Genomic DNA, 23,227 nt, shown 5'->3' with positions numbered 1-23,227 from the left:
CCTAAAGGACATGTGATAGCTAATGACAAAAGGTACATGGTAAAAGTTTAACTGAAGTTTCATAATTAGAATAACCAACTAAACAAAACAAACCTGGAACAGGAAGTAAAGCATCTGGAAGAGGCACTACAAATTTTTTGCAATGTCTATGCATTTTTAAAACCCCCGGATGTTGAAAATCCAATGCTTAAGTATGAATTTTAGATTGGGAAAAAATTATATCCAGTTTTTAAAAACATAAGTGTTCTTTGGTTCACCATTAAAAAAAAGAATACCCTATTCAATTTAACAAATATATAAGCAAACATGTTCATTTTCCTTTGTCCCTACCCTCCTATAGTCTCTCACTCATTTGTTTCAGTGGACAGGAAACGCACCATATCCCCCTGCCTGGATGGGTGTTTTTGGAGAAGCACAAGCATATAGACTAAAATCCTCTGTTTGGAAGCCGGCCCGATTCAAGGAGGGTTCTGATGCACTGCGGTGAATTTTTGGCAATGAGCGGGCCAGCAGCTCAATAGAGGCGAGAATCTAAAAAAAGCAAAAAAAACAAAAAAACAAAAAAACAAAAAAAGGAATGAAAATCTAGGTGGTATTAATCTTTAAGAGCCCCGTCATACTTTATAGGAAAGCACTTGAAATCTTAACATTGTTTTCAGTATTATCCTAAATGCCTGGAAAAATACTTAAGAAACTGATATTTTTCCTTAAAAAGAAAATTACCAAACTACTATAGCTTTAATCTCTGTAAATTCAATGGGGAAAATAACCCCTAGTTAACTTTTATTTACATTTTAGATCATTTGCCAGCCGTGGAACAGTAAATAATAAAAATTTTAAACCAATTATATGCCTATTTCTCACAGACCGCAAGTCCCTTTTGGGAAGGAGATGGGAGCATGAATAAGTAAAGCACTATATGACTTCAAACAGAACCATCAGAGCAACGCATTCTTTAAAGAAACTCAGAGTAGGGAAAGGCTCTAAACACACATCATTAAAAGTAGGACCCCAAAGACCCAGAGTGCTAGTGGCGGAGGAGTGAGAAGTGACAGGTGACAACCCAAGAGTGAAGGAGAAGACAGGAAACAACTACGAAAAGATACCAATACACGAAATGAAGAAATTCAGCATAATTTAAGGTACAAGAAACAGGTTATGACTCCAGAAGGCATAAGTATGGTAACGCATGTTCATAATCATGAGACATACGCATAAAGGGCTTGGCGTGATGCCTGGTATATAGCAAGTATGCGATAAAACTTTAGCAGCCATTATTACTATTATTATTTTTCTGAGCTACCAAAACTTTTAAAAGTTAAACTACAATCTGTATAATGATTAGTATAAGAAGGCAAAGAAGTAAGCAATGTTACAAATTTTTTAAATTACAAGCATAACACACAAATGAAAATTCAAATAATACAGAAAAGTATAAATCCTACCTTCCAGGGGTAACCACTGTTAAAGAGTCTATACTTTCTTCTGGACCTTTCCTATGCATAAACATGCACATATGAAAACACAGCCCATCCCCACACTCACCACCATTTAAAGTGGTATCATACACATATTTTTCTGCCTTGCTTTTTCCTTTACTGATATCCATGCTGTCTACAGAAAGATACCTTGATCTTTATGTCTTTATTTTTCCTAATTCAGTAAACATTCTTATATATATCTGAATACTTGTGGAAGTACATTGTGTAGCAGCTTTTTAGGAGGGGAATGACCAGAGCAAAGGGTATATGTCATTTTAAATTTACGAATTCTACCAAGTCCTTCCAAAAGGCCAAAACAATTTACGTTCCAATACTGTTAAAAAATTTAAAAGGAAGGCTCACTTCCCAACATTGCTCGATGTTGGCTACTGCCAATCTGAGAGGCAAAATGAAAACACATTTCACATTTGTGTTACTCTGCGTTTTACTGATTGTCACTGAACTCTTAACAACTTGTCCTAAGTTCATCATTTATATTTCCATCATCCATGGATGGAAATATAAGTTCATCATCCATCATTTATATTTCTTTTGTGAATTGGCAGTTCATAACTTTTGTGCATTTTCTATTGTTTATCTTTTACTTATTAATTTGTAGGAGTCCTTTGCATAACACGAATAGTTACTCTTTGTTATACATGCTATAATTTTCTTTGTGTTTATCTTTCAATATTATTTTCATTATACAGAAGTTTAAAAACTTTTAATGTAGTCATATCTGCTAATCTCTTCCTTCATAACTTCTGGATTTTGTCTTTTGCTTAGGAAAGCCTTTCCTACCTCAAGGTTATAAAAATGATTTCATTTTTTACAGTTTTGTTTTTTAAAGATAAATCTTCAGCCATCTGAAATTTATGTTTATGTGGTGAGAAAAGAGATCTTGTAATGACAATTTAAAAATAATATTTAAAATGGGTAGCCTTTAATAATTCAGAAAATTCATGTATGCATTTCATTTTCTGATACCACATGAAAATGTTATTTATGAGTATGAACATTTTGTCTCTTTTAATATCATTTAGAAAGTGGGCTTAAGGATATAATTTGCATTATTAATGTACATTAACCTTGTTAAATAGGAAACCCTACACCTGGGATATGAAAAGAGAAGCTGGTGCAGGATCCTGCTGACACTGGCCAACAATACTGTTCTTTTACTTTGATAGTCTTAAGCCAGTGATTTTCTGGGTTAAAAAAAAAACAATTCTTCTTCTAAAGAATAGTAACTTAGAATTCCAACTGGTAAAACATACATCTACCCACCCAACCATTTAGCCTCCCCTCCCTGCTCAGAGACAGTCCTTGAAACACTGGGGAAACAATAAGTTCTATTTTTAATTTTCTCGATGGGAATAAAAGATTCACTCATTCTTATAACAGTGATTTGTTTAAGAAACTCAACTAGGACAAGGCGAAGGCATAACGTGCATGAAACTAACTCAAATTGTGGTGGCTGAGTAACTATGGGAGTCAGCACTTTCTACTTGAAAACTGTACTGACTTACCGAGACACAGTTGCAGGGTGCTATCAGGAGCCTCTTACGCATCATAAAACACTGAATTTATATTACAGTATCCACTACTGCTAAACGATCTAAGCCTGTTGAGGTACTTAGTTCCAGTTTGTGAGGCTTCCTGAAAGATTACTAGCTTATGGGCTTCAGCTTTACCACATGAACAGATAAAAAGCAATGGAAATTTTCCAAAAATCAGAGAAAGGCAGACAGCGCTGACAGTTGCCTTTTCTTTCTGCCCCAGGTGGAAATGTCCCTCAAAAAGACACAGAATAAAGGGAAGCTTGGACTCTGTTAAAATCATCCAGAGGAATAAAAACAGCAGTTCTCTAAGGGCGGTCTGTGGAAAAACTATTCACATAATAATACCAAGGTATTATTTGCTTTTTCTACTGTCATTATTTTACAAGTCTAAGTGGAGTTTCCAGAAGCTACATCATTTAAGATATTGCAACATAATGAATGCAAAGCAGAGTATCTAGCTGTCTTTTTTTTTTTTTTTTTCCGGCAGAGATTTACAAAAAATATAAAACAATTCTACTCTTCTTACTAATTTTTTTGTTTGGGAAATTATTATTTTTCATAAAAACACTATTTAACATGTAATGGTTTTATTATGTTTAAATAAATTTATAAATATATATTTTAAAAACAGTTTAAAAACTTAAATGGTAATTATTCCTTATACAAACAAAAACTGTTTAGGGTCTTCAATAATTTTTAAGTGTATAAAAGGGTTCTGAGACCAAAGAGTTTGAGCTAGACAAAAGCAAAGTCTTCCTGAATATTTTGTATTGGGATCCTAACTTTCTAGGTGTACCACTGTTCTATCGTTATAAAATCATCTTTGTGTTATTTATTTGGAGTATGTGCCTAATCACATGGAATCCAAATTCACGACATACAAATTCTGTGCTCTAAAAAGTGCTTTAAAATCTGCATCTAGATATTAGTCTGTCCTTTTAGGTAACACAAAGCTTTTTCTTACTTGGGGAAAGAGTGGTCTTTCATCTCTTTTCTTTTTTAGGCACTCTGCCATTAATCTCTTCATGGCTTTTGGACAGTTACTTCGTACCTTACTGAGATCTGGAGACAGATATCCTCGTCCCACCATAAAAATTATCTAGGGGAAAAAAAAAGGTAAATCATAAAACTTGTACATAAGTTCCAAATACATAAAACATTGAAAATTCAACAAGCTGTGCACTTATAACGCGTGTACTTTTCTGTATGTTCACTGCATGTCCATAAAAAGTTTAAAAACAATGGGAGCATTCTGATGCTTATACGTAGACTGGGAATCAATATTTCATGGACTGCAAGCTGAAATCTTCATGACCTCGGCACTACTGCAAAGGTCTCCTAATTACTCCCCATGCTCCAGTCTCTCCTTACCCAATCCGTTTTCCCACTGGTAGAATAACTAACTGCTCTAAACACAGGTCGGATCATGCCTCTTTTCTACTTAAATAATTTATAGGCATTGTGCTAAATCCTTGATATATACATAGCAGGAACCCCAAAAGTGAATCTTTTTAGCAGTTGTTTTGACATCTGCATTTTAATCTCTTTTGTTGAGGGAACTATAATGGGGCATTTAGTTATATAAATCCGGGAATCAGGGCCTCCTCCAGGGAGAAGGTGAAGCCAATGGGAACTAAAATGTTTAATAAAGTAAAAGGGCTTGTATTCTCTGGGTGCAGAGATTTGTCATTTTTCTAATTTCTTTATTTTCTAATTTTCAGTTCTTTTGAGAGTGGCAGAGACAGATGTTAGGATTCTTGGGACTCAGGGAAGACAGAGGTGTTTTAATTTTAGAGGCAACATGTCCAGTAGGGACACACTAGAGGCTAAGGTAGAGAGAGCCAGTAAGACAGCCCTTGTTACAGGGCAGAGCTGATTAATTTTAGAATAGTCCCATTTGATATCCTACTGTATGTTATTTTCTGTTTGGTGCTGTAATAACTCTTGTTTATCAGGGGTTATAAGCTGATTTGCCCAAGTACTACCACTAAAGTGAAAGTATAAAGCTTCTCCTCCCTTCCCAGCTCTTGTTATAATTGCCCTTCTCCAACCTCACAAAAGTTACCTTTTACCAATAAGGAATTTAACTATGGTAATACATTGCTCCACGGTGTAAAACCACTGGGGAACCAAGGGGACACTTCTAAATATTGGTGTCTAACTGGGCTCTAATGAAATGAGTAACAAATTCCTTTGCAAGACAGTGGTTTCCAATTCTTTGCTTTCAGTAAAATAACTGAATTGTCAGCTATAAAAATAATTTTTAATAAGTTATTACATAATTTTTGGTGTGTTACAGAAATGAATTCAAATAACTGAGTGGTACAGTGTATGGTAAAGAATTAACCCTGCCCACAAAGAAAGTTGCCCTTTGCTTTTGGCTTCTGGGAGGAAATCCCTAAACCCTTGAGATGTCCTGCTTGGTAAGAGTGTCTTTGCTTACCTGGGGGCCTTGGGAGAGGTCAGAAAGTCTATGCTATCAATGGGATTTACAGAAGGGACTTTGACTTGTTTTATCAGCTTGACCTCTGCAGGGGCTAGAAACAGAGGTGGTCAACCATATCTACATGACTGGAGCCTCAATAACAACTCTGAGCTCCAAGGTGCGAGTGAGTCTCGCTGGTTGGTAATACTTTGTGTGTTGTCACACATGGCTGCCAGGAGAACTCAGTGTTGTCCACAACGCCACTGGGAGAGGACAACTGTAACCTCCACCTGTGGAACTCTCCTGGATTCTACCCCATGTGCCTCTTCCTTTGGCTGATTTTAATTTGTACCCTTTTGTTGTGATAAACCGTAACTGTGAGTATTAACAACTTTCAGTGAGTTCTACGAGACTTAATACATTACTGAACCGGAGGGTGGTCTTGGGGACCACTGAATTCTGCATACGGGTATAACAAAACTCCTGATGTTCTCATCTTATTTATTTGAACAATATTTCTCAGTGTTTCTTTAAAAATAAAACAAGAAAAAGAAAAAGGATCAATGCTAAATTCTAGTTCAGTCTAATAAAAGTCCTATATATCTACAAAGATATGAATGAATTGAAAAGAAAAGCCCCATGTTGTTCATTAAGATACACATTTCTAATAAAAATTTACCTTTGGTGTTTCTATGCGTCAAAATTTATGCTAATTTCATCAGGTATGTATTAATAATTATTGACCACACATAATTCAGAAGTTAAAAAATTAACATTCAGAAGTTAAAAAATTAACATTCAGAAACTAAAGTTACAGGAAATTTTTTAAATTCTAAATTTAAATACATATGTTTTTGTTGCAGAGATCTAACTTGAGTGATCAATGAAATACTTTAAGACATAAAAATATGTTACATTAGGGAAAAATTCTGTGGCAAAAGTAGAATACAAGTAATTCAAAGAGGGAAAAAAAGCCATATAAAACTTCCAAAAATTAATGAAGAGCTTTTGTATTTTTTTAAACAAGTGATGGTAGTATGAAATCAGTATGACTTTTAGATTTTATTGGGTACATTTAAAAGAAGAATATAATGGCTTTATTTTGAAATGTTAACATACTACACTGGAAATTGCTGTTCTCTGCAATTATTTAAACTTAAGGAGAAAGTCTTTCTTGGATGGAATTCATGGACAGAAGATTCAAGTGGCACATATACTATAAAACCCATCACTTGCTCTGAAATGCTGGGACTGCTTATTTTCATTCTCAAGCCACACTCAGCTGCCCTGGCATCTCTGCCCTTCGTCCGCCCCTCTTTATTACTGGAGCACGACTGTTCACCCTCAGTACCACCCTCTGCGATGCCTCAACAGAACTGCAGATTCCACTGGGAGTATGGCCTGTGTTTACTCATCTCTGCAGTCCTCTGTAACCCACAGCGCTTTGCATATAATAGGTACCAATTTTTTTTAAATGAAAATAAAAGACACTGGTACTTAATCATTTGTGCTTAGAACCCGGCCACCGTGCTGTGAAAGAGTCCGAGCTTCCTATGAAGAAGTCCTCACAGAAAGACTCCTGTGGGGAAGAACGAAGGGTCCTGGCCCTTGGCCCTGACTGAGCTTCCACCCGACAGCTGGCACCACCTCGTCAGGTGTGTGAATGAACTGTGTTAGAAGCAGATCCTTAAACGCCCAGCGCATCTAACCCAGCCAATACCATGTGCAACAGAGATTAACCTCCTTCACCAAGAGCAGCCCAAAGTGTAGATTCAGAAGTTGCTTAAGCCATGACATTTCTGTGGTTTGTTATACAGCAATAATAACTGGAATACACTTGGAGTGACAGATAAATGTGTTATCTTCTAAGACAACACAGCGCTTCCTCTCCTCTAAGAAAAGAAAGCCATGAGGGTAGACACTTAATTTATGTAGCTTAAATAAGCACATTATTAACTCGACTTAGTAGAGAAGCTGCATTGAAAGAGGGAAGAGTAATTAGAGAGCAAACTGGAATAATAAAGAGGGAAAAAATGGCACAGCCATTTCTCAGACTGTCTGCACTAGAGTAACTGAAGTAAAAAAACATGCTACTCTGCAGAGTAACATAGGATGGTCATCCTTCAGGGAGCTAAGAGACCTTTTAGAAAATAATTTGATCTTTATAACTGGAAAGAATTCTTTAGTCCAATATCTTATTTTTATAATTGGAAAAAAAAAATACCTAAAGGGGTAAAATGACTAGGTTATCCAGCTGTGAGTCCAGGGTCTGCCATTATATCACACTGCTTTATCAGAGTCCTGCCGTGAATTTACAGGTGAAAACTGCCAACCCAGACTATGGGAGAGCGGGGCGGGTGGGGGAAGGGTAAGTGCGTGAGGAGGGAGGGTGAGAGCGTAGGGGAATGGTTCCTATTATAAAGAAGCAGTTTTTTCATGAAAAAGAAGAATATTCCTAGATTTTCAAGCAGAAGTCCAATCTGAAAGCCATGAAGAGCAAAATATAAGAGAAGTTATGCAAGAGGGAGTTTCATGAAAAGTGCCATCTGAAGAAAGCAGGCTAGAAGATAATGAAGTAGACTGGTAATGGGAAGAATATATCATTTTTCTTTTCTGTTTTCTTTATCAAATATTTAACTTGGTTTCAGACTAGAAAATTCCAAAGGCTCTAATTACATCATCAGAAAGAATTAACTAGGAAAGGCCTTACCCTTCCATTGGTCACTCATTCATTTCTCTCATGGAGGGTAAGTAAGCCCTTGCCACATCATTTATACTCACACGGAGGACAAAGTACCTAAAATGCCAAGAAGTGGATGGGTGCAGAACTTCGGGATGCTTTTATCCATATTTTGGAGATAATATTTGTTTAGATAATACGATTTTATTAAAATAAGCATATTCACTGACAAATATATTTCATCTAAGTTCATAAATTTTTATTTGTAGTCTTTATGATAAATCAACTAAAACTAAACTAAAATTTCCTATAATTCCTCTAAAAAAATAATATGCATAGGAAAAGTGAGCATGGTACAGGGTATTATGTGGTATGGTCGAATTAAGAAGACTGTAAAAGGCAGAGCACGCAACGCTTGCAAATTAGAGACAATCTTGCTACTCGGTCTGTCATCATTAGATCAATCATCTTAGTGATCTAGAATCTGTCACAAGTACAATAAACTGTACTGTTTCAGTTATGCTCTTTAGCTAGCATTTTGAACCATCCTGAATGTAGGCTTAAAATATCAGGTCATCAGAAGCCAGGTCATAATTTTTTTTTTTTAACACTCGAAGTTAAGATTCAACATTCTAAAGGTATGAAGTAATAGAAAGACCAAACAGCAATTAAAAAATTAGTTTTGTGTTGATGAGTAGAAATGTACTAGTTTTTTAAAATTGTCAGAATATGGAATTAAGACCACAGCTGGGTAAGGGCCACACGATGATTTAATAAGCATATACCAAATACATGATAAGTCAGATTACCTCTCTGATATCACATGACAGTGGAAGTTGTTAGTGAAAAAGCTCCTCGGAGCTATCATTGAAATGACTGAGAGTTGAGCTATTGATAAAAACACACACTTAAACATTGTTAACACATTTATACATAAAAACTATCATTTCATTAAGTTGGGAGGTTATGATGAAACACAAAATGTTCGCCTACTCTTTTTTAGATTGGTGATTCTTGACTTTGGTATACATTAGAATCACCTGGGAAACTTATTAAAAGTACAGGTGCTTAGACACTATACCACCGAATCAGAATCTGCTCCAGTATCTCTGTTTTTAAAAATTACCCAGGTGGTTCTGATACAAACCACAGTATAAAGTATAAGTATTATTTAATCAGTTTATATGGTCAATTATGGTCTTCTAATATATTAACAGTGTAACTGCAGCAATCTCTCTCCTTGCTCGCTCTCTCTCTCACACATATTTTTAAAATGTTGAGGTATACAAGGTAATTTGGGTAGACAATTCATTTCTCCTGGCCAGTGTTAAAAGCCTAGGTGAATTAATATGCCTAGGATAGAAGAGGCAAAGAGCTGTATGAGGCTACACTGGTACTTCTTGGAGGGTAAGGGACAGAGAGAAGGAACTTAGGAAGAGAGAAGTAAAAAAATTCCCTCTTACTAGAATTCTCATTCTAGAAAAATGAAATCATGATGTCACAGTTCTTCCATTTACCTATTTTAAAAATTAAAAAATGGAGAAATATTAAGAATTTTAAAAGAATCTGATATAAAGAAGGTCATGGCTGAGTACCGGCTCAGATAGCACAACCTGTGATAGAGTAAAAGGCTTTATGGCCCAGATACTATAGTAGCAGAACTCCTTCTTCTAACTGTGCCATGGTCAAGAAACACCAGGTGTTTCTATTGTTGTATCTCTGGTTTCCAGTCAGAAGATCAGGAATTTTACTCCATTACGATACTTAATTAGAAATGCTAATTTCAAGGAAACGACTTACATGCTGCCATTACTCCCAAAAGTATATAAAAGGTTTCTAAAACTGGTAACAAAGATCAAGAGATCTCTCTCTCATACTTACCCAAGACTCAACACTTCTTTTCTATAAACAATTGAAACCTTTGTATAAACAGTAAAATAAACTCAAAGAGATGGTAAGTATTTACCTGGTCCCTGTTGTTGATGTTTGAATAAGGTAACTGTCCAGTCATCAATTCATACAGAACAATCCCAAATGCATATACATCTGACTGAAAACTATATGGGTTTTTATCTTGCATTCTGATTACTTCTGGTGCCTGTTACAACATAAGAAGAAAAATATTCTTGTTTATTCTTTACTTCAACTGAATAAACAGTGAAAACCAAACTATTATAATTACTAGAATAATGCTTTTATCATTAAATAACCAATCTAATATGTAATCACTTCTTTTTAATGGCCAAAGAAAACTAATTAAGAAAAAGAAAAAAAATGCTCTGTAAACTCTGAAAGAGGCAGTATTAGCTGAGATTCTATATGCAATACTAAAATTTTATAATTTTATCAGCCGCCCTCTTCCTATGCAAAATATCGTCATTGCCATTTGAATTCTTCCCTTGACTTACCCACCAAGAATCAGTTCCCACTTCCCATTCCTTATTCCGCAAAGAAACACTACACCTGTGGTTATGTTTGGGACTAGCGCCACCACTGTGGCAACTGCCTTAGAATTTAAGTTTTCCCATTCGTACAAATGATTCTCCTCATCTCAGGACACCTTGGATAATAATGGTAAAATTTCAAGACTGATAAACTCAAATCCCTTTCCTGTCTCCAAAAGTGGTATAAACATGCGATGGATGCTGCATTAACAAAAGCAATAGGCAGCGGGCAGATTTAACAGAGGTAGATTTAGGTTGAGAATCTTTTGGCTGCTGCTTCTTGGGCAAAGACAGACATCAAACCACATTTGTTACATTTTTATGCATTTCAGTCACTGTGATTTCTTACCACTTACACGAAATACAATAAATGGTTAAACATTAAAGAGTTCTTTCACCTTGAATTTTCTGTGTTGTTTCATTTGGAAGGAATTAAAGAAATTGCAGGGTATTAATAAAAACTGTGTGAAAATGTTAAATTGATATCAAAACCAGGACAAACTGCAAAAATGGTTGAAACACCTGGGCCAAGATTCCCGGTTATTGGTCAGGGTAAAACAGGTGAGACTAGCTCATAAGGCTGGCAAAATGGTACTCAGCCTCACCTGCAAATCAAAATCACCTGTGCAGCTTGACCCCTCTTAACATCCAGAACACATTTCTGCCCAGTAATATAACATCAGAATCTGGGGGTGGAATCCAAGCACTGTTAGTTTTTAAAGCTCCCCAGATAATTTAAATGTCCAACCAAGGTTTGAGAACCACTGATGGAAGATGTATGGGAGATCCTGATGAGACTCGAAGAATGGGGTGAAGGAGAAGGTTGTATCTACTTGCTTTTGTCATATTTTATTGCAATTGCTTTTAGTAATACAGTATAAAATAAACCACATACAACTGTGATGTAATGAACAAGCCAGAATACTGAGGCTGGTTATGAAACAGACATAATTTTCAAAGCCGAACACAATTTTTGTGAGAGACAGTAATAAATCTGTTGAAAAACTATCTTTAAAATTTATTTTAACTGCTGTTGGTAGATGGCTTGATGAAAAGTTGTATGTTATCTATTTACAAGAAAGGCATGATTGGTCCTCAATTAATCTAGTGATTTAATTTGCAAAACTTTTTGGTCTCTTTCTCCTCTAAGATATAAATAAAACAAGGTTGAGAAGACTTTTTTTCAGTCACCTATTTTCAGAGAATTATATAACCTTAGTTCTGACCAAACCCTTCTTTCTTAGTTTAGGGATGTAACACATTGTTTCTGAAGGCAATATCAACTGAAAAGGATTTATTCAACAATTAAGTGTACTACTGGTCAATCTCTTATCTTAAAACTCATCTTGGTGGAATAAAGGATGAACTCATCTACCCAGGTATCAACAAAAAGGAAATCGGAAGATAAATCTTCATGTATAAAAATCTACTAAGGTTTTTTTAAAAAGGACAAACTTGAAGACTTGACTGAGCCTTTCTCCCACACTAAAACACACCTCTAAAACATGTTATCAGTTATTTCTTTAGGTTTTGCAATTTCAGTACTTAAAATCTGTTTTTCCTCTCCCTTAGGATACACTGCCATATTTGTTACAAGGTGTGTGCCTGAGATCCGGATACAATGATTAATTAGCCTCACTTATAATTATTTATTAAAACAGTTAAACGTATATTAAAGAAAAATCTAGCTAGTTCTAATTATTCAATCTTAGAAAGAGAAAAGGTGTTAGAAATCCACCAGTCCAACCCAATGTTAAAGATGGAGACTTGGAGGTTAAGAAATGTGCATGTTAAAAGTCACACGAAGCACTAGAGCACAGACCTCCTAACTCCAAATCCAATCCCCTTCCATCTTGCCACTTGCCCTAATTTCAATTATTATTATAAGAAATCAGAGCTGAATTTAACCCTTGGCTTATCTTGACTGATTCAGAATCCTGCCTTGGAACTCTCTTCCTGGGGGCTGATGCAGAGAGTTCAAAGAATTTAAGCAAATGTGGCTCTGGAAGCCCTTGCAGCTTTTCTGTTTCCAGCAGGGTGTCCCGAAGCGCAGATTCTGTTATTTAAGCTTAAAACCTGCAGTAATGGTTTCGGAACACCCTTTATTCAGCTTAGGGGAGCAGTTCTCAAACTTTTTGATCCCAGGACTCTTTGTCTTAAAAATTATTGAGGACCCCAAGGAGCCTTTATTTATGTGGATTATATCTGTGGATATATCATATTAAAACAACTGAGAAACTTAAAATGTTTATTAATTCTTTAAGTAATAAAACAACCATTAGATGCTAACACAGATCACACATTTTAAATGAAAAGTAACTATATTTTCAAAAACAAAAAAAACGTTTAGTGAGAAGAATAATACTACAATTCTCTTTGTCTGGTTTAACCGCAAGCAGTTAGTCACATATTTGCTTCTGCATTCAATCTGCTATGATGCTTTGTCCTGAAGAATGTGAAGAAAAATCTGATCTCGCACAGGGATGACCTCAGGGACTTGTAAATGGGTCTTAGGGACCCTTTTGAGAACTACTGACTTAGAGAATGATTCTGAGACTGCCCTTTTCATAGCCTACTGAAGGTGACTGCATGGAAGTTTTAGATCCCTTCTTTCATACATTCTCTTCTTGTCCACAAAGCAGAAATAGGAATACAGAGAAAGAACTATGTAGGGCAGCACAAAGCTACAGTGTTAAAAAAAATCCACCTCTCATTTTTTCTTTCCTCTCCTAGTTGCCCCATAATTATACAGTTCTTTCTAGTCTAAAGGAAGTAACTTTCTGATGTAGGCTTAAATAAGATTGTCAAACAGCCTCTCTCTTAAAAGGAGTAGTTCTCTTCACAAAACCTTAATAATGGCTGCAGAACACACTTGCTTAAATTGCACACTTGGTACACAGAACAATTTGAACACAAAATATTCTACAGAGACAATTTTGAATAAAATTTAAACCGTTTATAAAATACATATTTTCTTTTCAAAGATACTAAAACTAGTTTCATAATATATATTTTAAAGATAAAGAAAAAAGTATAAATTTATTTACATGAAAAATAAGATCAACATTGATTTTTGTGACTACTGAGAACTACGAATACACTACAGTTGAAACCGTCAATGACTTTCTAGGACTCAGCAGCACCTCAGGGTCCAAAATTTAATTAATGAAAAAAAAAAAAGCCTCAATTCTTACCATCCACAAAATGGATCCAGACAACTGTTCAAACTGATGGGACCCACTCCATCGAGATTTCACTGTGGCTAGACCAAAGTCACCTATTTTTACTGTGAGGTCTTCATGAAGAAATATATCTGTGATGTAATAAGTAAAGGAAAACAGGAGATCTCATTTTCCTACCAGAGCAAGCATTATGAAAATTTTAGGTAAGAGATCTAATTTCTCTAATTCTGTAGTATGATATTCTTTATAAAAGTACAGTATTTCACATTTCCTCTTACAGTTAATAAATATTTTAAAAAATAATGTCTATTTGGCCCTTATGACCTGCTTTTAAGGTTTTGGGGCTTGATGTCGTAGGATGAGCTAAGATGCTTTCCTAAGTTTACGGGACACCCTGAAACTTTATTAGATTTCCGTAACAAAGGCTCAAGAACTTTGGGCACTGATGGCATAGTGGTGAAGGCTCTTCCCTGGAATGAAGGTGGCTGGCAGACAGGATCTTAATCTGAGTTTACAGAAGAGAAAAAATTATGTTTTTCTCATCTGTTACGTAACTGAGAGCCTTCAGTTACAACTCAACTTTTGTCATGCAAGGTCAGAGTGCTAAAAGAAACTAGCAGACAGCTACAAAACTATGTTTTATAGCATTGACAGCACATATGCAAGCAATCAAAGAGCCCTACTACCATAAGATTTCATAGATTTTTTTGTAATGCTCAATCATTCGGAAACCAAAAGCAGGCTGTAGTACCTTACTACTACACTCTCATGTAAATCCATTTATTAATTCTCTTTACAGTATATTTAACTTAGCAAGAAACTGTTTTTACATAATGTGAAGACAAAAATGCAGAAGAAAAAATCATGATGTTTTCAAACTTCACAGACAAATTTCAGGAAGGATACTATTACTCTTGAGGTCTCTGTGGATGATTGACTTGGCGTGTAAGTAACTGAAAAACAAAACATCATTTTAACCTGAGTAGGGCTAAATACTCTGGCCTCAAAATCTATAGAACATATTTAGGGGTGTAAATACTTATTTAGTATCATGATACAATTGCAAACTGTACAATTTGATAACCTCTTTACATAGAAGAAATATTAAAATTGACTGCAAATAAATTTAGGATTATAGGAACACATTATAAATATGGTACAGCCAAAATCTTGTTTTCTACTAAAAGACTTTGCTTTATCTTTGACTATTTACCAATACAAACCTTTCATTCCAGTCAAGCCTATTTATCTGTGTCCTTTACATATACCTTGATGTTTAATCTCACCTCAGTGATCAATGCTCCCCTTCTACATCCATCCCCTAAATCAACTTTCATTCTATTCGCCACCTATTCATACCTATTCTTTAGGATTGAACATATGTTCTCATTCCTGAGTGAAGCTTTCCCATTACTAACTCAACTGAAAGTGATCTTTCACTGTTCAGTTATACAGTGTTCTAATAGCTTGGTTCATGTATTTTTTTTACCTATGTTCGCTTTCTATTTAGAATGTAAACCCTAAAATATGAAAGTTTGATTGATAAATTAAAACCATTCTTAAAGGGAGTATTAATATATTCTTATAATATCTTCTTAAAACTAGTGAGAAGCAAACTTCCTCATAATGGCCACAGGGAATCTACTTTAAAGTCAACGATGAGTTTAAATCACTTATGTTACCCCTAAAAACGGATTTAGTTGGGTTCATTGAGGGAAAAGAGTTGTCTAGTTTATTTTTGTTTGTCCTAGTGCCAAGTTCAGTGCCTGGCATGTGATAAGTATTCAATACACATCTGTTGAATCAACTACAATGAGATGCATATAATGTCCTAGTCAAGGTTATTTTTCTTCATTTAACACGGGAGAGAACAGATATATGAAACTTCTGAAATCTGACAATGACCATTAGGAAATGTTTCGCCTTAAAATGAGACTATCAAATCAAAATTATGAAATGCACACTGTTTAAAATGAAAGATTTGCAAATAATTAAGATTATTTATGCTTTTTCATTTTCATTTAAACTTCCACAAGTCCCAGAAATCCAGATTTTGAAAGATTTTTTCTGACAAAAGTTTCACTTCAAATTACTGTTTATACAAAGTAACCTCTTCTCCTCCAATTACTCTTACTGCATAGTGTTTATTTCCTTTATAGCATTTACCATGATCTAAAATTATCTTCTTGTCATGACTTTTTAGGCCCAGTGTTTACTACATCACACTGTCACTCTTCCACTGAAAGAAAATGTGGCGTTACAGGCCTCATTTGCTTAAAATGTCCTCCAATGACACAGAAAGGTAAAACCAGATGGAGGAAAATGGGTCTCAATCAAAAGCTTTTTCCAGACGGGGAGACCCTGCCTCTGTTAGAAGGAAGGAGGATCGATGATAATGGCGGTGGTGGTCGAGCTCTGTGCTTCAGTCAGGGATCTGGTATTTAGTTCGCAGAAAAGGTGTGAGTCTTTGAAAAGAGCTTCTGCCTCCTTTAAAATTACAAACAATGACAGATGGGTGCTACATGTGAAAATATGGCAGTATGATAAAATTACAAGAAGGGAAGATAAAGATGTTCTTGATGGGTGGTGTCAATCTTTTCAATGAATATGACACACAAGAATAAAGTAGGTAGAGATGTAACTAGAGGGTTGAGAGAATTTCCGACAGGAAAGCACTAGGTAATTAACAAGATATAAATATGACTGCTGAGCTAGTGCTATAACCCTAGAAGCTGCTTAGCATAAATTTATTATAGGTCAAAGTTGTGTAAGCTGCAACTTGAAATTACACTACCTTATCCTTGTGTAAGCCTTTATTGTTTACAAATTGCATTTCTAATATATCTTATTTAATAATACTTTCTGTAACATCTCTGTAACAAAAGCAGCAAAAGAGCAGAAATCCAGGTCTGTATAATGGAAGATAAGAAAGAAAAGAAACTCAAATTCTCTAGCTAGAAAATGGGATGAGTATCATACCCCAATTGCCACACAGTATACTGTTCCAGAGTAATCACTACTCTAAATAATTCTATACAGACTGACACTAAAACATAATTTCCTAACTACCAACCACTTATAAAGGAAGATGCCAAAAAATACATAACTGGTTGAGGGCAGGGAAGGGAACAAGAATAAATGAACTTTATATTGCTGCAGATGACACAGAAGTCTACCCATTATTTAGGACAATCAAATTGGACCTCCTCCTTACCTTTCTAAGATGTTAATGAGAACCTAATGGGTTTATAAAAATAGTAGGAAAGAAAAACGTGCTATAAACTAAATATCATTCTCCTGATAGGTTTCTCTCAGGAGTCTCCTTCCTCCTACTTATAGAATCATTCAATCTTAAAGCTGGGAAATCACCTAGTAAAATTTGTTCTCTATACTATTTCTTTCAAGCTCTTATCCGAGATTCAGCTTTTCAACATTCTTTTTAGAGCATAATATGATGTCCCAAAAGCAAATACAACACTCTAGATTTGATCTAATCAATACAAACTAGAGTGAAATTCTCATCTTCATCTTCCTCTTGAATGTAAGATCTGAAACCACAAACTCCTAGAAGAAAACATAGGTGGTATGCTCCCTGACAATTGGTTTTGCTGATTTTTTTGAATTTGACGCCAAAAGCAAAAATAAACAAGTGGGACTACATATAACTAAAAAAACTTCTTCAAAGCAAAGGAAATCACCACCAAAATGATAAGGCACCCTACCAAATGGGAGAAAATACTTGCAAATCATACATCGATAAGAGGATATCCCTCCATCCCTCTCCCCCGCAAAATATAAAGAACTAATATAACACAATAGCAAAAAAACTCCAACAATCAGATTAAAGAAATAGACATTTTTCCAAAGAAGGCACACAAATGGCCAACAGGAAATGAAAAGATGCTCAACATCACTACTCATCAGGGAAATACACATGAAAACCACAGTGAGATATCACCCCACGTCTGTTTTAAATGCCATTATCAAAAAGACAATAGAAAGTACTGGTGAGGACGTGGAGAAAAAAGAATGCTTGTACACTACTCATGAGAAAAGAAATAGGTGCAGCCACTATGAAAAACAGTACAGAGTTTCCTCAAAAAATTAACATAAATATCATATGATCCAGCAATTCCACTTATGGATTTTTATCCAAAAGAATTTAAATTAGGATCTCAAAGAGATGTCACGTTCATTGCAGCATTATTCACAAGAGCCAAGACATGGAACCAACTTAAGTGCCAATAAATGGATAAAGAAAATGTGACACACACATACACCGTGGAGTATTATTCAGCTATCAAAAGGAAAATCCTGTCATTTGTGACAACATGGTTGGACCTTGAGGGCATCTTGTTAAGTGAAGTTGGTCAGAGAAAGACAGATACTGTGTGATCTCACTTATACGTAGAATCAAAAAGACGAAAAACAAACTCAGCGTCATCTTTCTTATGCCTGGCAAAAAATGATTAAATCAGTCACTATTGTGATTAGTATGGCAGCCAAAGTCAATCTACTGACCCTTATTAAAATTATACTCATACAACCCTGGAAAGTTGTTGTTTTGCACTGCTTTTACAGAACATTCCCATCCAACATTTGTTTACTTTTTTGGACCTGAACATTTCAAATCTGTAGACAAGGCCTATATTAAAATTTAGTTTTCACAAGAAATTAAGTTGGAAAAGATCAGTATGCTAAGGATCAGTATGCTGAGTTATGTGCAAGTATGCTAGTCATTCTCAATAGAGAAATGAGGGCAAAAATCTCCAACTTGATAGCTTCAGGTATAATCATTACACGGGGATGAGCCGAGTTACATGTTACATACATGCATGTTACATCTCTTGATCTTAACCTCAAGAATATCATGGGATATTCAAATGTGATGCTGAAATTTAAATACTACAGCTATACCATCTGCCTGACTTACCAGTTTAGTCTATAAAATCCCAAGGTGTCTCTCAACTTAAGGTTGCTATTTTCTAGTATTGTCAACTACTTCTAAAACCAAAGAACTGTCCTATGTAGACATTAGCATTTCAGGCCTCTCTCACCTAACACTACTCTATTTCAAAAAAGCTCATCGGACTTCACGCAGCAAGCCTAACCTCTCCTCAGAGGCCTATAAGGAATTTAGCAGCTGACTGAACTGATGTGTGACAGTGGTGACAAGATGTTATTTTATTCAGTTTTGAATTGTAGTTTCCCTTCTATACTTTGATGCCCTCCACTCCCCTCATAATCACAATGTACAAAGATTGAAGAGAATGACATTCTACTCCTGTGTAGTCAGTAATCATTTATCACCCTAAACTAAAATCCCTAATAATAAGTGGAGTTCACACATGTTTCAGTTCTGCTCCACGGTGGCCTATATTCTATTTTTACTTATATTTTTTAGTTTCTCTCATTTTAAAAAAAATCAGATTTATTGAGGTGTAACTTGTATACAACACAAAATGCACAGAATTTTTATGTATAGTTTAATGAGTAAAATATTTACCCTTGTGTAACAAACAATCACAATCAAGATGAAGAATATTCATTACCCCCAACAGTTTCTTCGTACATTTCTGCAGTTAATAACAGCCCCCTCAGGCAACCATTGATAATGATTTCTGTCACTAGAGACTGGTTTTGCCTTTTCTAGAATTTCATACTAACAAAATCGTATAGCTTCTTTTGCTCATATACTGATTCTGAGATTCACACACTAGTTGCATGCAGTATTCCAGTGTATGGATACATGATGACTTATCCATCTAACCTGTTGGTCATTTGGGTTGTTCTTGGTTTTTGGCATTTATGAAAAGATACTATAAACATTCATGTACAAGTCTTTATTGTTGACTTATGTTTTCATTTCTTTTGGGTAAATAGGTTGGATTAGAATTGCTCATATAGTAAATTTAACTTTAAAAGAAACTGCCAAAGTGGTTGTACCACTTAAGATCTTTACCAACAATGCATAAGAGTTCTAGTTGCTCTGCATTCTTATCAACACCATGAGTTTTGATTACAAGCATTCTAGTGTGTAGTTGTTCCGTAGCTTTAATTCGCCTTTCTCTAATGTCTAATGATGTTGAACATCTTTGCATGTGCTTATTTGCCATTCTTATATCTTCTCTAAAAATGTACTCCAATCTTTTGCCCATCTTGTCATTGGGTAGTTTGTGTTACTACTATGTTGTTAAGAGTTTTTATATGCTTTAGATACTAGTCTTTTATTAGAAAATATATTTTGTGAGCATTTTCTTCAAGTCTGTGGCTTTTCTAATTTCCTAACAGTGTCTTTAAAAAAGCCAAAGTTTTGAAATTTGATAAAGTCCAATTTATAAATTTTTTTCTTTTATGGTCCTTACTTTTTGTAACCTAAGAAATCTTTGCCTATCTTTCGGCTACCAAGATTTTCTTCTATGTTTCTTCTAGAAGTTTTAGATTTTCGATTTTTAGTTTTAGGTCTTTAATCTATTTTGAGTTAATGTTTATGTCTTGTATCGAGTAAGGGTTAATGGTTATTTATTCTATATGGATATCAAGTTGTTCCAGCAACATTTGTTGAAAAAACTACCCTTTATCCATGAATTGCCTGACCAAAAAAACCCCCAAAACAATGACAAAAACTGATCATAGAAATATGGATATATATTTTTGAAATTTCACACTAGAAGTCCTTCAAAACTTTGTTCTTTTTCAAAATTGTCTTGACAATTCTAGCCATTGTATTTCCATATACATTTTAGGATCGACTTGTCAATTTCTACAAAAACGCCTGCTGAGATTTTGATTGGGATTGCACTGAATCTACAGATCAACTCAGGAAGAACTGACATCTTAAGAATATCGGGTTTTCTAGTCCATGAATATATTTCTCTGTGTTTTGTTTCCTAGCTGGGACCTGCATTAGAGAGGGTACAACCCCGCACGCCCCCTTTGGAAAATACTCTTATGATAGCTTCTAAATAGAACACTGGCCTGAAATGAAGAGAATAAATGAGAATGTACTGTGAATGTGGAATATCATGGTATTGGTGGAATAGCAAAAGCATGATACTCTATTTTAAAGTTCATTTCAAACATTCACAAGCCCAACATAAAATAGAAGCAAGATATTTGTTTATTGATAACAGCCAGGTAACTCAATGGGAGAAAGGACAGTAATTTCAAAAAATATTGCTAGAACAACTAGATCTCCACACAGGGGGAAAAAAACACACACAAAAAAAATCAATTTGAAGTGGACTGAAGACCTAAAACTAAAAGCAAACGCTATAAAAATTCTATAAAAAAACAGAATTACTACCGTTGCCTTGTATATGTATAGCATTTTAAAGTTTTCAGTATTTTTTTTTTTTACATCATTTGGTTTCATAATCATCATGTTTCTTTGTGAGATGAGCAAAGGCAGTAATTCCATGCATGCTGATGGGAAGACCAGAGTCCAGAGGACTTAAGTGGCATGGCCAGACAGGCTCAGGGGGAAAGGTGTGGGTTTTGAGCACACAGATTTGGGTTTGAATTCCAACTACGTCACTTACTAGCCATATGTCTTTAGGTATACTACATAATCTAAGTTTTGGATTCCTGGAGATAATGTTTACCTTTATGGGTTTTTCCTTTTAATTATTTAACACATTTATTCAAAGCCCACCATGTGCTAAGCAACAACTGTTCTAAGTCCTGAAGATAGAGCAGAAAATCCCTACCCTAAAGGTGCTTACATTTTAGTAGAGAAGACAGAAAATAAAGATGTATCAATAGAATATATTCCATAGGTGGGGAACAGGAAATGCTCAGTTGCAAGGGGTTGTAATTTTAGGCCAAAGAAGGTCTCTTTACAAAGGACATTTTGAGTAAAGACTCAGAGGGGAGGGAAAGAGTCATGCAGATTTGGGATAATATGGCAGGCAGAAGGAGTAGCAAGGGCAAAGCCCAGGCAGGCATGTCCTACCATGTTCTAAGAATGGCAAGAAGGCAAACTGGCTTGGAAGGGAGGGAGTATGAGAGAGAATAGCAAATGTGTTGAGAGATAACATAAAAGGCAGGGGCAGGTTGTAGTGGCAGTTACACTGAGAAAGGCCTATTGTAAGGACTTTGATTTTCTTTCTGAGTGAAATGTGAAGACAACGGAGGAACAGAGGGACAGCACAATCTGACTTAACACTTAGAAGGACCACTCTGGCCACTGTGTTGAGAAGAAAATGAAGGCGGATAAGGGTAGAAGCAGGCACTAATCCAGGCAGGACATAATGGTGGCTTGAATCAGGGTGACAGCAAATAGGAGATGAGAATTGTAAGATTCTAGGTATACTTTCCAGATGGAGGAACTGACAAAAGATTGGTTGTGTGGTATTAGAACAAGAAGAATCAAAGATAACTACAAAATGTCAGACATAGCAGCTGGAAGAACAGAGTTGCCAGCTACTGCGATGAACAGAATGAAGAAAGAGCAGGCTTTAGGAAAAAGATCAGGACTTTAGTTTTACACGAATTAAATCTGAGATGCCCATTATACAATCAAGTGGAGATGTTGAGCAGACAGTTGGATGTGACAGTCTGGAGTTCAGAGAAAATGAACGGACTGGAGACTGAGATAGAAATGGTAATTAAATGGTATTTCAAGCCACAAAGGTGGATGAGATCACCAAGGAAATGGAGATTTCTGGAAGATGCCAACATTTAGAGAGATTAAAGAGTTGAGGAAGAAGTAGCCAAGAAGGAAGAGACAGTAAGAAGGAAAATAAGGGGAATAGGCTTTAAAGCAGTGCTCCATACACTTTAATGGGCAATACAAATCATTCAGAGATCTTGTTAAAATGTAGGTTCCAGTTCAGTACATCTGGGGTGGTACCTAACCTCCAGCATTTCTAGAAGGTAGTATACAGATGCTGTAAGACCACATTTTGAGTAGCAAGGGGTTAAGAATGGGTTTCATGAAGAAGGGTAAGATCAACTTCATCTCATTTTTGACAGATCAGACTGAGGACTGAAAACTGAACCAATGAATGTAGCAAAATGGTAACTATCTTATTAAGAGATATTTCAGTGGAGTGTCAGAGGCAAAACTGACTGAACTGGGGTCCAAAATAAAATGACAGGAGAAACATCAAGAGTACCAACGACTCTTTTGAGAAGTTTTACTGTATAAAGAAGAGGAATGAGATGACAGCTTGAGAGGGAAGTGGGATTGAGGGAGGGACCTCCGGAACATTTTATTATGAAACTTTTTAAGCACAGAGAAGAGTTGAAAGACTACTACAATAAACACCCTTATGCACTCCACCCAGTTAATAACTGTCAACACTCTCCCAAATGTGCTTACAAAAAAATGTTTTAAAATAAAAAAAAAAACCAGAAGAAAAGAAAAACCTGATGATGACAAGGGGAGAGGTACTCAAAAGATGTCAGTGAGTAGGGGAAAAGGGATGTATAAAATGGAAGAGTTTGGATTTT

At 35.5% G+C, this 23,227-nt stretch overlaps 1 protein-coding gene across 6 annotated transcripts in view; it reads right to left on the bottom strand.

Annotated features, from left to right (window-relative positions):
- Nucleotides 1–23,227, bottom strand: part of BRAF (B-Raf proto-oncogene, serine/threonine kinase) — a 116,975-nt gene that overhangs the window by 6,538 nt on the left and 87,210 nt on the right. For 4 of the 6 annotated variants that reach the window (XM_039860947.1, XM_039860948.1, XM_039860950.1 and 1 more), the window contains 5 exons: nucleotides 14,678–14,724; nucleotides 13,784–13,902; nucleotides 10,112–10,243; nucleotides 4,005–4,139; nucleotides 378–531 (listed from right to left, as the gene is read on the bottom strand). In XM_039860947.1, the coding sequence (XP_039716881.1) occupies nucleotides 378–531; nucleotides 4,005–4,139; nucleotides 10,112–10,243; nucleotides 13,784–13,902; nucleotides 14,678–14,724 (587 nt within the window). Of the gene's footprint in view, nucleotides 1–330; nucleotides 532–4,004; nucleotides 4,140–10,111; nucleotides 10,244–13,783; nucleotides 13,903–14,677; nucleotides 14,725–23,227 lie in introns of all 6 variants that reach the window. The other 2 variants (XM_039860951.1, XM_039860952.1) reach the window with 2 other exon arrangements.

Source organism: Pteropus medius, unplaced genomic scaffold (assembly GCF_902729225.1).
Source record: "Pteropus medius unplaced genomic scaffold, Ma_sr-lr_union100, whole genome shotgun sequence".
In the NCBI taxonomy this organism is placed as follows: domain Eukaryota; kingdom Metazoa; phylum Chordata; class Mammalia; order Chiroptera; family Pteropodidae; genus Pteropus; species Pteropus medius.
The sequence above is the reverse complement of the archived record's forward strand: the minus strand, read 5'-3'. Positions and strand labels throughout refer to the sequence as shown.